The following is a 17,121-nucleotide window of genomic DNA, read 5'->3' on the forward strand; positions in this document are numbered from 1 at the left end:
AACAGATCAAGAGTTATTTTCCTCTAAGTATACTGCATTAGTCAGCTTTCTGTTGCTTTAACAAATACTTAAGATGATCAGTTTAGATATATGAAAAGATTTATTCGTACTTTTGGAGGTTTCAATCCTTAGTGAATTGGCCCTCTTGCTTTTGAGCCTGTGGTGAGGCAGCACATCATGACTAATTGTGTATAGAGTGGCAAAATCTTTCACCTTATGGCTCCATGAGAAAATAGAAGGTTCTGAGGTCCTGGCTGTTTTCTTTAAGCACATGCCCTCAATGACCAAAAGATCTCCCTCTTTGTACCACATTTTTTTACCATTGTGTGTGTGTGTATGAGAGAGAGAGAGAGAGAGAGAGAGAGAGAGAGAGAGAGAGAGAGAGAGAGAGAGAGAGAGAGAAATTGAAAGAAAATGATGTCTCTCGGGTCTTGCTATCTTGCCCAGGCTGATCTCAGACTCCTGGGTTTAGTTGATCCTCCTGCCTCAGACCTCCAGAGTACCTAGGACTTCAGGCCTACACCACCATGCCTAGGTTTGACCCCACCTCTGAAAGTTTCCACCACCTCCAGGTAGCACCAGTCTGGGGAACAAGTGTTTAACACATAGGCCTTTGGGATATTTAAGATCCAGAGTAGGGCTAGGACTGTGGTACAGTGATAGAGCGCTTGCTTAGTGTGTATGATGTCCTGTGTGAGACCCACAGCACTTCAACAAAAAAGCAAAGGGGGAAAAGAAGTAAAATCTATCCTGCAGCATATACACATAAGAAGGCTTTTTGTTTTCATATTTTTCTCTAGTGATTATATTCAGTACTCTTAAATATCAGACTGTTGCCGTATTTATTAATTTTTTAAATGACAATATTTTGTTTTCATGCTCTTCTATAATTTAAGATTTATTTGCGACAACAAGACAAAACAGCAAGTATCAATCAAAATGTCCGAATTGCCAAGATGTCACTTATTGACCTGGCAGGGTCTGAGCGTGCCAGTGCTACCAGTGCTAGAGGGACCCGATTTGTAGAAGGCACAAATATTAATAAGTCACTTTTAGCTCTTGGGAATGTCATCAATGCCTTAGCAGATACAAAGGTGGGTACTGTACATTTGTTAAATATTTTGAAATATTGAAACATAATTTCTAGAAAGATACTATTTAATTTTTAAATGTCTGTTACAAATCAAATTTAATCAGAATTGGTTGAATTAAAAGTAATGAATATCAAATTGATAATATTTCATGGTACATTCTTATCATTTATTTCGAACTTGCACAATAAGAATGATAATTGAGCCAGGTGCAGTGGCTCACACCTGTAATCCCAGTGGCTCTAGAGGCTGAGACAGGAAGATCCAGAGTTCAAGCCAGCCTCAGCAAAGGTGAGGCACTAAGCAACTCAGTGAGACCCTGTTTCTAAATAAAATACAAAATAGGGCTGAGGGTGTGGCTTAGTGAGCGAGTGCCTCTGAGATTAGTCCCAGGCACCAAAAAGAAAAAGAAGAAGAAAAACAAAAGTGATAATTGAAGTGGTCAGTACTTTATATACTGTTAATTTTTTTTAAATGTTATGTTTTCTTAAATTTTTTATTTTTAGATATAGTAGAATATGTTTTAAGTATTGACTTATAGACAGGAAAAGGAACTAAACATATATCACTTAATATGGTAATGTTTACTAGGTGCTTTGGAAGTATTTAAAAATATTTTCCGTGTACTATATGCCAGCAGCGCCTACTAAAATGCAGTATATTTGATAACTAATGTAGTTGCAAAGATAGCACCCTGCTTTAGAAATTAAAATATGATCATTTAAGCTCAATCTGGCTGAAAATCTTTAGGAAAATTTTTTGTTAAACTGTTGAAAATGTGACGTTTTGATTTAGAATGAAGTACTTTAACATGATTGGGGAGTCTTTAAAGGACAAGTTACTAAATCACAAAAGCAAGATGTCTTTTATAGTCAGAATTAAAATCTGGAACATATAAACAGACAGTATGATAGAACAACTGATTTTATAAATTTAAACCATTCATACAGTAGGATATTTACCGTGTGTAATAATACTGAAATGATTCAATAGGAGTCACTATTTAAAACTTATGAATCTGTTTTAATGCTTGTCTTATACTTTTAAAATCATTATAAGTTACGGCAACAGCATACATTCTGTACTGTTTGGTAAAGGCTGTTACAATGAAAAGCATGTTACTAAGAGTTCAGGGATCTAGGACCTATATCAAGCTCTGTGAATTATCAGCTGTTTAACCTGAAGCAAGTCATTTTACTTTTTGCTTATGTTCAGTTTTCTTTAATATGAAAAATATACATTGGATAACACAAGGTTGCTTTTAGCTTAATATTGTAATGAATATCTTTTAAGAAAAGGACAATCTTTAAAATGTTAATTCTTCGAATCCTATTGCAATTTCAGGCAAAGTCTCTAATGTTCTATTTATTTTATTTTATATCCATACTAGGTGGCTATTTAAGGAAAGATGTAGCTCTGTACTATGCAGAATTCTTATTCCTCTAGTGTATTTATATAGGGCATATATTGATTTATAGTGTCTAGCTATACTGCAAAGGCTGGGCTGAAACTTGTGATCCTACTGTCTTAGCCACCAGGGGCTGGGATTACAGGTGTGTGCCACCATACCAAACCCTACTGCTAACTTTTCACATTAATATGGCACAACTAATGAACCTTATATTTTTTTATGAACTAAAGTTCATACTCCATTGGAGATATAATTTTTAAATAGGATTTTTGTTTTATATTTTCACTGAATAGTGCTATAAGATTCATTATCATTTCAATCACCATTTATATCATAAGTCTAGGCAAAGTAAGGCAGTGCTTAAGTTCTTACAGTGAAGTAGTAGCAAGTTTGCATTTAAATGTGGAAAATGGCATAAGAATTCTTTTTTTGTTCTTTCAGAAAAAGAATCAGCATGTTCCTTACAGAAATAGTAAGCTTACTCGCTTGTTAAAGGATTCTCTTGGAGGAAACTGTCAAACTATAATGATAGCTGCTGTTAGTCCTTCCTCTTTATTCTATGATGACACATATAATACTCTTAAGTATGCTAACCGTGCAAAGGACATTAAATCTTCTGTAAGTATGTTTACTTTGCCTTTGTTCTCAGAGTACATATTAAATGCTTATTATTTTAATAATTCTAATGAAAGCATTAATTAGGGTTGTATTTCTACAAATGAGTTAGGCAGCTGAAGGAAACAAATATCTTCACTTACCTGGTCAACTGAGCATTAATTTAGTCACACCTTTAAGTATCGTGAGTATGTATATAAAGGATAATATCCCATCATCTGTGTACTAGGGTGCTTTAATCCCTTTCTTTTCAGCCTTTCACATTATGGCACATGGTATTTGGTCATATCATAGAGTTATCAGTTAAGGCCTTAATACATTTATTGCTGGCACATTTCTTGCTGTACTTTAGCTGAGCACCAATACTTTCTACCTGAAAACCTAGGACATGTTAATCTCTCCATGCTTAATGTACCTCATCTGTAAAAGCATTATAATATCTGTCTCAATTTATAAAGTGAAGAGTCTTTTCTTGATAATTTATTTCCATAGTCATGATGTTGATGTGCCATTTTCTACATAGGTTAAGAAATACACTAATGATTGGTTAGGTTTTTTTGTTTGTTCTTGTTTTTTTTTCCCCACTTGTTTCAGATACTTTAAAGACAACAGAATAAGTGAAAACATGATGTATGTTTAAAACCTCAGGATCTCAGGGCTGAAGAGACCCACAGTTAAACTAGTGTGATGACTCCTTCTCCTCTTCTTCCTTCTGCTACTTTCTTTAAGTATCTGAAGATAAGCAGCTTGTTGTCATCCTAAGAGAAATAAATGTTCATGTTACTTAAAAGCAGTTATACTAGAATCATATAAAGGTTTTTCACATGTTTTTCATGTAATCCTTATTCCAACCCATTGCAGAAAGCATTTCTAACTCTACAGTTGTATAAATCAAAGCTCAGGGAGTTCAAGTATTTGGACTTGACCATGTCTAAATTTCTCTCTACTATTTTGTATTTGCCAGGGGGTTCATACTATTATAAAAAGGACAAGACAGAACAAGAATTTAGTAAAAAATTAGTTGAACTCATTAGTGGGTGGAACATAAAATTACCTCTAAATTTCTTAAAAGTCACAGAAAAAGAAAATAGGCAATTTTTATTATATTGTGAGTGAATGCTTAAAAGACTTTTTCTCAGTATGGCAATTTCATATACATTAATATGCTCACATACTCTTTTGTCACAGGTTTTAAACATGAACATAATTAATCATTATTGTTACATGATCATATTTGTCAGAAAATCATAATTGATGAAAGTGAATCAAAACATAATGCCTTTTTTATGTATGTAACTTTGTGATTATTATCCCTGTATATATAATTATGATTTTTATCTTTTAACAGTTGAAGAGCAATGTTCTTAGTCTCAATAATCATATATCTCAGTATGTAAAGATCTGTAATGAGCAGAAAGCAGAGGTATGTCTTCTGTTTATATTGTTATGCTAATTTTCCTCAGATCCTAGTTACAAGATTCTTTTAGCCTAATTGTCTGAAAAATAATTGCATTTCCTACTCAATTGAAATCTGGCTCATTCAGTTATATTTTTATAGCTACAATTTTGGTGTGGCTGTATATAATGGAAAAAAATAACTTGTTTTATGTTTTAACTAGTATTTTCTCTCTACTAGATATTAATGTTAAAAGAAAAACTAAAAGTCTATGAAGAACAGAAAACCTTTACAGATAGAAATGACAAAACAAAATTAATGATTTCAAACCCTCAGGAAAGAGAAATTGAAAGGTAAAGTAATATAAAATCTCATATTGAAGGAATTTATTTTTTTAATTGAGTTATATAGTCTGTGTTAACCATCATTATTTATTTTATACACACACATACACAGAGGTACACACTCAACTGAATTCAGAAAGTTACTGATTGCTCTTTGTATTACATACTTTGGAAATGAGATAATTTTTGTTTTGATTTTATAGATAGTGATGGAAACCAGGACTTGTTTATAAAGTTTTTTAATTACTTGAATGAGCATCTCTGGATATAAATGAATTTACAAATAGTTATTTTTTCAAGTTGACCCATTGTCTTCCTAGAACTACTCAAGACTAACAATTCTTGATCCAATGTTCCAGTGAGTTAGTTTGGAAAATTGTTATAATTGTTTGGGGAGAAATTTTATATCATTAACTACTTTCTTTTTCTTCCTAAACCACTTCTAGTTTTTTTTATATGTGGCTTCGTGGGTTTTAATGATTTTTAGATACATATTCATTTCATCTGATAACTGTAATAATCCTATCAAACAGTGTTAAGGAAGGTATTTCCTGAGAGATAAGAGAAAGACACATCATTTTTCGAGTAAATTCTTATGTTTCTGCACTATACTATTTGGCAAACTTCATAGAAGTACTTACTTACAACACTTATTTCTATCAGTGACAAGAATTTGTTGTTTCCACTGCATAGCTAGACCTGTATAGACTTTTGATTTGTTGTTGTTGTTATTTCTCACCAATTTTAATGTCTTTTTTAAAATAACATAAGTGATTCCTTGTTATTTATTTAGTCTTTTATCAAAAAAAAAAAAATTTTTTTTTTTTTTCAGTACTGGCAGTTGAATCCAAGGGTGCTCTACCACTGCACCTAGACCTTTTTATTTTTTTTATTTTGAGACAGGGTCTCACTGAATTTCTGAGGCTGGCTTTGAACTTATAATCCTTCTGCCTTGGCTTCCTGATTCACTGAAATTATAGACATATATCACAGTGCCCAACTTTCAAAAAAAGCTTTTACCTCTGATGTATTATTATTAGTTGCTGTTATTGTTTCATTTTGTTAGTCAAACATAGCTGTGGTCATCATGCAAATGGATAATATCTCTGATAATACAGTTTCTTTAAAATTGAAGAAGTTAGTAGCTTTTCAAAGTTGGAGTAATTGCTTCCATAGAATTTCTTAGCATTACCTAACCAAATCTACTTTACCAATTAAAACCTTATAAATTAGTAAACTTTTCTGGAGTCGATAACTTTAAATCATTGAACTATCTTCTAATAAAATTATTCAGAGGAAGATGACCTGAGCTATGAAAAAAACATTTATTTGAACTTTTTATTTTTCCATCTTTTAATTAACAATAAAAACTTTGATTTTAGTTCTAGCAATGTGTTAAATAATTTACTTATATTTAAAGAAGGTGATTTTAAAATTATGTATTCTATAACCTTTGTCATTTCCCCACAAATAGTAATGTCCTGAAAGAAATATATAAAATATCTTTATCATATCTATACTTTTCCTTGAGATGTTTGTATGCCATGAATTTTCTTTTTTTTTTAATTTTTATTATTAGTTGTTCAAAACGTTACATAGTTCTTGACATATCATATTTCATACATTTGATTCAAGTGGGTTATGAACTCCCATTTTTATCCCGTATACAGATTTCAGAATCACATCGGTTACACATCTACTTTTTTACATACTGCCATACTAGTGTCTATTGTGTTCTGTTGCCCTTCCTATCCTCTACTATCTCCCCTCCCTTCCCCTCCCATCTTCTCTCTCTACCCCATCTACTGTAATTCATTTCTCCCCCTTGGTTTTTTTCTCTTTCCACTCACTTCCTCTTATATGTAATTTTGTATAACAGTGAGGGTCTCCGTCCATTTCCATGCAATTTCCCTTCTCTCTCCCTTTCCCTCCCACCTCTCGTCCCTGTTTAATGTTAATCTTCTCATGCTCTTCCTCCCTGCTCTGTTCTTAGTTACTCTCCTTATATCAAAGAAGACATTTGGCATTTGTTTTTTAGGGATTGGCTAGCTTCACTTAGCATAATCTGCTCTAATGCCATCCATTTCCCTGCAAATTCCATGATTTTGTCATTTTTTAGTGCTGTGTAATACTCCATTGTGTATAAATGCCACATTTTTTTTTATCCATTCACCTATTGAAGGGCATCTAGGTTGGTTCCACAGTCTAGCTATTGTGAATTGTGCTGCTATGAACATCGATGTAGCAGTATCCCTATAGTACGCTCTTTTAAGGTCTTTAGGGAATAGTCCGAGAATGGGAATAGCTGGGTCAAATGGTGGTTCCATTCCCAGCTTTCCAAGAAATCTCCATACTGCTTTCCAAATTGGCCACACCAATTTGCAGTCCCACCAGCAGTGTACAAGTGTACCCTTTTCCCCACATCCTCACCAGCACTTGTTGTTGTTTGACTTCATAATGGCTGCCAATCTTACTGGAGTGAGATGGTATCTTAGGGTGGTTTTGATTTGCATTTCTCTGACTGCTAGAGATGATGAGCATTTTTTCATGTACTTGTTGATTGATTGTATGTCCTCCTCTGAGAAGTGTCTGTTCAGGTCCTTGGCCCATTTGTTGATTGGGTTATTTGTTTTCTTATTGTCTAATTTTTTGAGTTCTTTGTATACTCTGGATATTAGGGCTCTATCTGAAGTGTGAGGAGTAAAAATTTGTTCCCATGATGTAGGCTCCCTATTTACCTCTCTTATTGTTTCTCTTGCTGAGAAAAAAACTTTTTAGTTTGAGTAAGTCCCATTTGTTGATTCTAGTTATTAACCCTTGTGCTATGGGTGTCCTATTAAGGAATTTGGAGCCCAACCCCGCAATATGTAGATTGGAGCCAACTTTTTCTTCTATCAGATGCAGAATCTCTGATTTGATATCAGGCTCCTTGATCCATGTTGAGTTAACTTTTGTGCATGGCGAGAGAAAGAGATTCAGTTTCATTTTGTTGTATATGGATTTCCAGTTTTCCCAGCACCATTTGTTGAAGATGCTATCCTTCCTCCATTGCATGCTTTTAGCCCCTTTATCAAATGTAAGATAGTTATAATTTTGTGGATTGCTCTCTGTGTCCTCTATTCTGTACCATTGGTCCACCCGCCTGTTTTGGTACCAGTACCATGCTGTTTTTGTTACTATTGCTCTGTAGTATAGTTTGAAGTCTGGTATCGCTATACCACCTGATTCACACTTCCTGCTTAGAATTGCTTTTGCTATTCTGGGTCTTTTATTTTTCCATATGAATTTCATGATTTGTATGCCATGAATTTTTGAAGTGTCTTTTCCTATAAAAGTTTAATAATGTTTTATACACTTTAAACAGGTAAGAGAAAAATATATAGTATTTACTGTATCAAAGCTGTTTGGAAAGAATATTCAAAAAGAAGTCCCTAAAAGATAATACAATTGTTATTTATAATGAACAATTCTAAAACTTGTTTTCCAGTTAACTTGAATATTTTAAATAGCTAGGAAATAGTTATTAATCAGTTCTTTAAAACTTTTTGTTTTGAATGATGTTTTTTTTTTGAGGAGCTTTTTAGAAACCTTTGATACTAATTTCCTTACTTCATCTAATCAGCAAACATCACCATGTAAAATGTCTGGAACAGAATTACAAAATTGACAAGTATTTAATTTTCTTCTTGAGTAAATAGTTGCAGAAAACTAAGAAATTACTATTGGTTATAATCTAAAGATAACTTATTTCATTTACTGGCATTAGTGTTGGTGTAATACAATACAGTAAAATCACAGTGTTCATACATATTTCCTATGAAATATTTATCAGGTTTACAAAACTGCAGTAAAGTCAATGTATTGTGGCTTCTATTCATTCCCGGTAGAGTTTCATTAAGAACTACTGACGTACATTGGCAGTATTTTTACCACAGATACTTACAAATTTATCTAAAATTCTGGCCAAAGAACATTTATTTTTAAATGCATGTACTTGATTTTACTTTGAAGTCTTCGCAGTTAATTCTTTGAGATTTTTGCTGGTATGTGGTTGTTCATATTACAACCATATATCAGAACTGAACTATGAGTTGAAAGCAAAAATATATTTTTACAGGATTAAAATATTGTTGTAACCTCTGTTCTGCTGATCCTGTAAAGGTGCAGAATTGCAGGTTCCCAAGAAACCTCATAGGAGTTAATTAGCTATAATTCTTTGGACTTTGGAGATCTGAATCAAACATCCCAGCTTTGATTCTTTAGATCCATAGATTCTAAATAGCTTTAGATCTATTGATTCTTCTGCTCTTTGAAAGAAACAAACTGTGTGGCTTTTCTAGATTCACCACATTGTAAACTTGGATGTTTTGGGTCCTGGCAGTGTCAGTTGACTCTCAGCCAGGCTGTAGGGGGTACCTAACCGTATGGTGTGTTTTTCACTGTAACAAATTCCGAAGCTAAAATCTGGCTCTCTTGCTATCCCTAGGGGGCCATGGAGGCACCATATGATTATGCCTCCTCCTGCTTATTTCTTCACAGTGAGCCAACACCAAAACAACACACAATGTTGTGTTGCTTCTGAGGCCTTGAGAATTAGCATAGTACAGATTCAGGTTTTATCTTTTTCTTCCTAACATAAAATATTTTTTTTTCTTTTTTTTTTTTTTTAATTTTTTATTGTGCGTTGTTCAAAACATTACAAATTTCTTGACATATCATATTCCACACTTTGATTCAAGTGGGTTATGAACTCCCACCTTCACCCCATACACAGATTGCAGAATCACATCAGTTACACATCCATTGATTTACAAATTGCCATACTAGTGTCTGTTGTGCTCCGCTGCCTTTCCCATCCTCCACCCTCCCCCCTCCCCACCTCTCCCCTCCCCTCCCCTCCTCTCTCTCTACCCCCTCCACTGTATAACCCTGAGGGTCTCCTTCCATTACCATGCAATTTCCCTTCTCTCTCCCTTTCCCTCCCACCTCTCATCCCTGTTAAATGTTAATCTTCTTCTCTTGCTCTTCGTCCCTACTCTGTTCTTAGTTACTCTCCTTATATCAAAGAAGACATTTGGCATTTGTTTTTTAGGGATTGGCTAGCTTCACTTAGCATAATCTGCTCTAATGCCATCCATTTCCCTGTAAATTCTATGATTTTGTCATTTTTTAATGCAGAGTAATACTCCATTGTGTATAAATGCCACATTTTTTTTATCCATTCGTCTATTGAAGGGCATCTAGGTTGGTTCCACAGTCTTGCTATTGTGAACTGTGCTGCTATGAACATGGATGTAGCAGTGTCCCTGTAGCATGCTCTTTTTAGGTCTTTAGGGAATAGACCAAGAAGGGGAATAGCTGGGTCAAATGGTGGCTCCATTCCCAGCTTTCCAAGAAATCTCCATACTGCTTTCCAAATTGGCTGCACCAATCTGCAGTCCCACCAGCAATGTGCAAGTGTACCCTTTTCCCCACATCCTCGCCAGCACTTGTTGTTGTTTGACTTCCTAATGGCTGCCAATCTTACTGGAGTGAGATGGTATCTTAGGGTGGTTTTGATTTGCATTTCTCTGACAGCTAGAAATGTTGAGCATTTTTTCATGTACTTGTTGATTGACTGTATGTCCTCCTCTGAGAAGTGTCTGTTCAGGTCCTTGGCCCATTTGTTGATTGGGTTGTTTGTTCTCTTATTGTCTAATTTTTTGAGTTCTTTGTATACTCTGGAAATTAGGGCTCTATCTGAAGTGTGAGGAGTAAAGATTTGTTCCCAGGATGTAGGCTCCCTATTTACCTCTCTTATTGTTTCTTTTGTTGAGAAAAAACTTTTTAGTTTGAGTAAGTCCCATTTGTTGATTCTAGTTATTAACTTTTGTGCTATGGGTGTCCTATTGAGGAATTTGGAGCCCGACCCCACAGTATGTAGATCGTAGCCAACTTTTTCTTCTATCAGACGGCGCGTCTCTGATTTGATATCAAGCTCCTTGATCCATTTTGAATTCACTTTTGTGCATGGCGAGAGAAAGGGATTCAGTTTCATTTTGTTGCATATGGATTTCCAGTTTTCCCAGCACCATTTGTTGAAGATGCTATCCTTCCTCCATTGCATGCTTTTAGCCCCTTTATCAAATATAAGATAGTTGTAGTTTTGTGGATTGGTTTCTGTGTCCTCTATTCTGTACCAATAAAATATTTTATTTTGCTAAGTAGCCAGATTATATTTAAACATAAGCATAGACAAAATATAGTATATTGCTAATACCACAGGCCTTGCAGTTGCATATATTTTTCAATAACATAATTTTCCTTGGTAGACAGAGAGAAACCTAGCAGTAGAAATAAGTTAAAACCCCTTTTAAAACATTTTGTAGTAGGAACATTCCTAGCCTGCATGTTCTTTATCATTGAGTATAATTCTGTGAGTGGAATAGATTATTTTGTTCACTCATTTCTTTTAGTAAACTTTATATGACTTGTCAAAAAATTAATGAAATTCTGTAATGTGTTTTATTTTTGGTAGATATCAAGAAATTCTGAACTGCTTGTTTCAGAATCGGGAAGAAATCATACAAGAATATCTTAAGTTGGAAATGTTACTTAAAGAAAATGAACTTAAGTCATTCTATCAACAACAGTGCCATAAGCAAATAGAAATGATGTGTTCTGAAGACAAAGTAGAAAAGGTATTGAACAATTTTATAATTAAATTTTAGACAATGTAAAAAATATGGGAACTTCTACTTCTAGAAATTTGATAGGCAGGATTACTTAATCACTCATTTTCTATAAATACTTGGAAAAGCAGGAGAAAATATAGCAAATATTATTTTAAACCCATAAGAATACCAGAAAAGGGCTGGGGATATAGCTCAGTTGATAGAATCCTTTCCTTGCATGCACAAGGCCCTGGGTTCAATCCCCAGCACCACAAAAAAAAAAAAAATATATACACCCAGAAAAAAAATTAAATTCTTGGGTTTCTGAAGGCTTAAAATATTATAGTACACTGCTCTTTTCACACACATGTAGACCACTCCCACTACCTGTCTTTGGCATGTACCAAATAATTAGGTAAAATACCCAAGAGAGATAGTGAGTTAGAAATTTGAGCTCCCACATAAAGCTGGGAACTTCAGAGATTCTTATCCTTCGTGCTGGAATGAGAAGGGATGAGAGAGCAGAGGAAATCTTGCCAAAAAGCACAGGATAATAAGAGGTAAGGGAAAAAAATTTCATTTGAAGGCTATCATAGTATGCTTTCCCCAGTGATTGAGGCTTAAATTTTTTACAGCCCATGTATTTTGTTATAGAAAACCACTAAAGTTGACAAATTGATATAAAACAGGAAAAAAAAAAGTATACAACCAGTGATGCTTCTTGGAAACTTCACAGAAGTAATGTAAAATCAGCTTAAAGAAACAAACCCTCAACTCTTACCACTAATGAACTTACAGTCCAAAAGTATAAAATATGTGGTGACACAGTTCACCAAACACAGCAGTCAGCAGACTTAGCAAATATGGCTGAAGCCCTCAAACTTCAGATACTAGAGAAATCTATCCGATACAAACCGTGAAAATGAATAAAGTTATAATATAACAGAGATACAGACTACACAATACACCCAAATATGGGGATGGTGAGAAATTTCCACAAATAATTAATATTATCCTTATAATTAACATGAGGAAATGTAGGGACAGTTAAGTCATTTTGTCAATGGTTGCAGGAGCTTATAGGTAGCTCAGCTATGATTTAAACTCTAGCAAGCTGATTCTACTGCCTGTGCTTTTATTCTTGTCCCTATGCTCTTATTCTTGTCCCTCTGCTTTTTTTGGCATGTTAGATGTAGCAGAAGAGAGAATTAAGAACATGAAAAGAGATCTGAAAGAATGCTATCATTGTGAATGAAAAGATTGGATATATGAACAAGATGTTCTTATATGAAGTACTGACTTGGTATAATATGCAGATTATAATTGTAGGACAATATGTATAAAAGAACATATACTCAATATGTCTTGCCAGTACTACTTCCTTCCCATAGCAAATTTCGCTAATTAATTGCCATAATCTTTCTGAATTTGAAAGTAGCCAAACTAACAACTATGAATAGACTAGAATTTGGTACATGATATCATGCACATCTGCCATAGTGGGAAATAGTGACAAGAGATTGGGAAGATAGGATAATAGAACAGATTGTGAAAACTTTGGTTGTTGAGAATTGAGAGTCTATTTGTGTATCCAAAAGACAGTCTTTGAAGGTAGTCTGGGTACCATTGTTAAAATGTAGAAACTGAGTGCCATTTTTAAATCATTTGAATAAACTACTTAGTGCCATTAATAAGTTTGGTCTGTTGAATCCCAAACTAATTTAGATTGTTGCTATTTTAAAGTAATGAAGTAGATTTGACTTGTTTCTTCAGTTTTGGGGTTTTTGTGTGTGTGTGTATGTGTGTGTTTTGTTTGTTTCATTTTAAGTTATTGGTTGTAGTTAAGCCATTGAGAAACATAGGAAGGCATCTAGAGGCAGAATTGTTTTGTTTTTATGCAGAAGTCAAACTTAGTCTTAATAAACTGCTTACCAAGGCAAGGAATTTTATATATTTTGGACCCTCTCCAAAAACAAGTTTATTATCAAAAGTACTGAAAAGAATCTCATAACATTGATTTGGCTTTAAGTAATTCTGTAGTATGGACTCTGAAATTAATATTAAAGTTCCTGAGTAGTTTTATGGCCACATAAAGATAATTTGTAAAATTAGTTTTGATGAAGAAATGTGAGTTTGCCACATTAGCAGTTCTTTTATACTGTGCAACAATAACACCTAAAATTTTAGAATTATGTGTTTGTTCTCTCATGACTTTTGTAGTGTTCTGGAAATTATGTTAAATAATGTCAAGTCCTTAATGGAAAACACTTCTCTTTTAATGTCACTGTCTGATATGAATAATTTACAGTGTATTTCCAAATACTTGGCACTTCTGAACAATGATTCATTGGAGGGACCCCCAATGGAAAACATTCCCATCAAGAATCATCATAAAGATTACATTTGATAGACATTAGAAGTAAAGTCAAAAACATACTTTTTGGGTTTTCGATTAGGATCTTTCTGGTATTAAATATTGCTGCCTTCAGACCCACAAATCATTTCTTGCTCTGACTTCTAAGAGTTAGAGTGAAATAAAGATAATTTAATTTAGCTGCCTTCCTTCAGGCAGGTACAATACTTTTATCCTCATTTTTCAGATGAGATGACTGAAGACCCACTGAGATTAACTTGCCTGAGTTTTCACGCCTGCTAAATAGCAGAAGTCAAGACATCAAATCTCCCATTTTCTGTTAAGCAGTGTTGTTAAACTTAAACTTTCAGGATCCCATTCTGACTTTAAAAATTACTTAAGATTTCAAAGCTTTCTCATTTAGTTGGATTCCATCAACCACTATTGCTATTAGAAATCAAAATTGAGGGGCTGGGAATGTAAGCTCAGTGGTATAGTATTTGCCTAACAAATGTGAAGCCCCATACTACAAGAAAAATAAATCAAGACAGATTTACAAAAATATATTTATTATTCGCTTAAAAACAGTTGGTCCATTGCATGATAATATTCATAACTACTTTGTGAATTATGGCTATATAAATTATGTTTTCCTTAAACAAAAATTGATAATGAGAAGAGTAGCTGTGTTTTAAGTTTTTTGCAGATCTCTTTATGCCTTGCTTTTTGTATCAGCTGTATTCACATATCTGCTTCTTTATTATGTTGTGATATAACATATCATTTAGTCTCTGGAAAACTACTATACAGTATATGTAAGTAAGAATTAAAAGAACCAATAAGGTCTTCATGTTTTTATGAAAATAGTTTTGACCTAGTGAATCCTCTGAAAGGATCTCAGGGATCTTTAAAGATTGAAGGGATCTTTGTCAGTCGGTACCACCCTTGAAAAATATTTGCATTATAGCATTCTATCCTACTTCTCTTCCTAAGTTTTGTTTTATTTTATCTTTTGGGAGTTTTATTTTATTTTATCTTTTTCAACTACTTAGATTTGTTTTTTGTTTGTTTGTTTAAGCAATTTGTTCTGTCAATGTCTTAACTAGAATGTGATAAGGTAACATTTTGGAATGTGATAAGGTAACATTTTGGAATGTGATAAGGTAACCAGACAAATCACAATAGTGAAGAACATTCATTAGAATGACAGTGCCTGTTAACCATTTCTCCATGATCATTATACTCTATCCTAAAGTGACCCTGTATTTCCCTTGAAGGAGAGGTCCAATAAAATATATGGATATCTAGGATTTGTCTAGGGTTATCACATTTGCCTGACCCCAATCCTTTATAAGTTCCTATCTTCCATTCAGATGAAGGTAATCATGTTTTTTGTTTTATCTTATATGCCCTCAACTGTGAATAATATATCATTTATAAAATTTAATTAGAAAGAGGAATTTATCACCTAAAGAGAGTAGAGTCTTTGACAAATTTCAAATCTAGTTTCTGTGCTTTTTCTTTTTAATTCCTTTGAAACCATCTGTAAGTGTTTGTTGTAATCCATGGGAATTTATTGTTTCAGGCATACCCATTATATCTGGTAATTATTTAGTTCAATACCTATCAGTAAATAGCCCAGAGAGGTCAAGCTATTCTCTCACACAGTTCCATTGATAGAGTATGACATAACCTTAAGACCAGTTTTGATCTCAATTCATGACCATGTAAACACCACAATTAGCCACAATGTCTATAATGGAATGTGAGCCAGTATCCAGACAAAATCAGATATTGATAAGTACGTTGTTATCTTTTCAATCATTTGTATCAGCCAGCTTAAGGCATTTTAGTCAAAACCAGAGCAATAGAACCCCATTTCTTCACGGTTTTTTTATGTAATTTTTTTTATTTATATATGACAGCAGAATGCATTACAATCCTTATTACGTATATAGAGCACAATTTTTCATATCTCTAGTTATATACATAGTATATTCACACCAATTCGTGTCTTTATACATGTACTTTGGATAGTAATGATCATCACATTTCACCATCATTAATTACCCCATGACCCCTCCCTTCCCCTCTAATCCCTCTTCCCTGTCTAGTCTTCAAGTTTTTTAAATTGGAGAAAAGAGCACAATATGCATCTGCTTTGATTTTGAATAAGGAAATTAAGGAATTTATCTGACCTGGTATAAACTTTATAAATGCCATTACTGAAAGGAATGCAGTGTAGCACACACACTAGAAAGTTAGTCTTTGATTTGGCCATTGTATTTCTTAAAACCATAAACTACCAACATGTAATTTTATAAAAATGACTCATAACTCAATTTCCTGTTTTCTTGCAAGTAGTAGTATTGTGAGATTTCAAGGGGACAAATAAACTTTAAATACAAAAAGCATAGCTTACTTTAATAAACTATCACAACTTCTTTGCTAATATGGAATCAGCTATCATAAAAATAGATGGACTCTTTAAATGCATTTGTTTCAGGCCACTTGTAAACGAGATCATAAACTTGCCATGATGAAAACCCGTCGCTGCTACCTGGAGAAAAAGAAGGAGGAAGAATTGAAGAGATTTGATGAAAATACTAATTGGCTTCATCGTGTGGAAAATGAAATGAGAGTCTTAGGTCAGAATGGCCATATTCCAAAGGTACAGATGTGTTTATACATTCAGATTTAATATTTGTAAAAACTGAGCTTTTAAAATTTGTCTTCCTTGTAGAGTAAAATTATCTTTCATACAAGAATAAATACCTACTAGATTTCCCTTCTCTGTACTCTCAGAAGACTAGAGTTACTTTTAAATGTTGTTATTCTTAAGCATTTGCATCCTTTTATGAGGTATCTCTTAAGTTAGAATAAAGTAATTCTATTACAAACCATGAGCATTCATCATGTAGGTAATTTACATTTGCTTTAAATCCAAATATTTTGTATGAAAACAGTTTTAAATGTGACTAGTATTAATTGTGTTACAGTTTACAGTGATTTCTGTGTCTAGCTGAGGATATTCTTTATTAGAATGGCAAAGATTATGTTTGTAAAGTGTACTCAAGGCTAATGGCTATTCTGCTCAATGCTACAAGTAATCTGACTTTACTGTCTTTACTAATTTGGGCTATTTTGCTCCCTTACTTCTAGGTAAGCAGCTATTTCATGATTGTCATTTCATGATTGTAATATTACTGTTTCATCTCTAGTTTCAATTTTACACCTAGACCATAGAAGAGGAAAGAA

The 17,121-nt window shown here is 33.6% G+C and overlaps 1 protein-coding gene across 1 annotated transcript in view; it reads left to right on the plus strand.

Annotated features, from left to right (window-relative positions):
- The window catches only part of Kif18a (kinesin family member 18A), a 71,620-nt gene that overhangs the window by 14,653 nt on the left and 39,846 nt on the right, over window positions 1–17,121 (plus strand). Inside the window, exons 6-11 of the mRNA XM_046467510.2 lie at window positions 897–1,094; window positions 2,944–3,120; window positions 4,466–4,540; window positions 4,754–4,866; window positions 11,375–11,537; window positions 16,370–16,534. Of these exons, the coding sequence (XP_046323466.1) occupies window positions 897–1,094; window positions 2,944–3,120; window positions 4,466–4,540; window positions 4,754–4,866; window positions 11,375–11,537; window positions 16,370–16,534 (891 nt within the window). The remainder of the gene's footprint in view (window positions 1–896; window positions 1,095–2,943; window positions 3,121–4,465; window positions 4,541–4,753; window positions 4,867–11,374; window positions 11,538–16,369; window positions 16,535–17,121) is intronic.

This window comes from Marmota monax, unplaced genomic scaffold (assembly GCF_021218885.2).
Source record: "Marmota monax isolate L192 unplaced genomic scaffold, Marmota_monax_Labrador192_F-V1.1 WCK01_AAM20220418_F8-fsc00135, whole genome shotgun sequence".
Lineage (NCBI taxonomy): Eukaryota > Metazoa > Chordata > Mammalia > Rodentia > Sciuridae > Marmota > Marmota monax.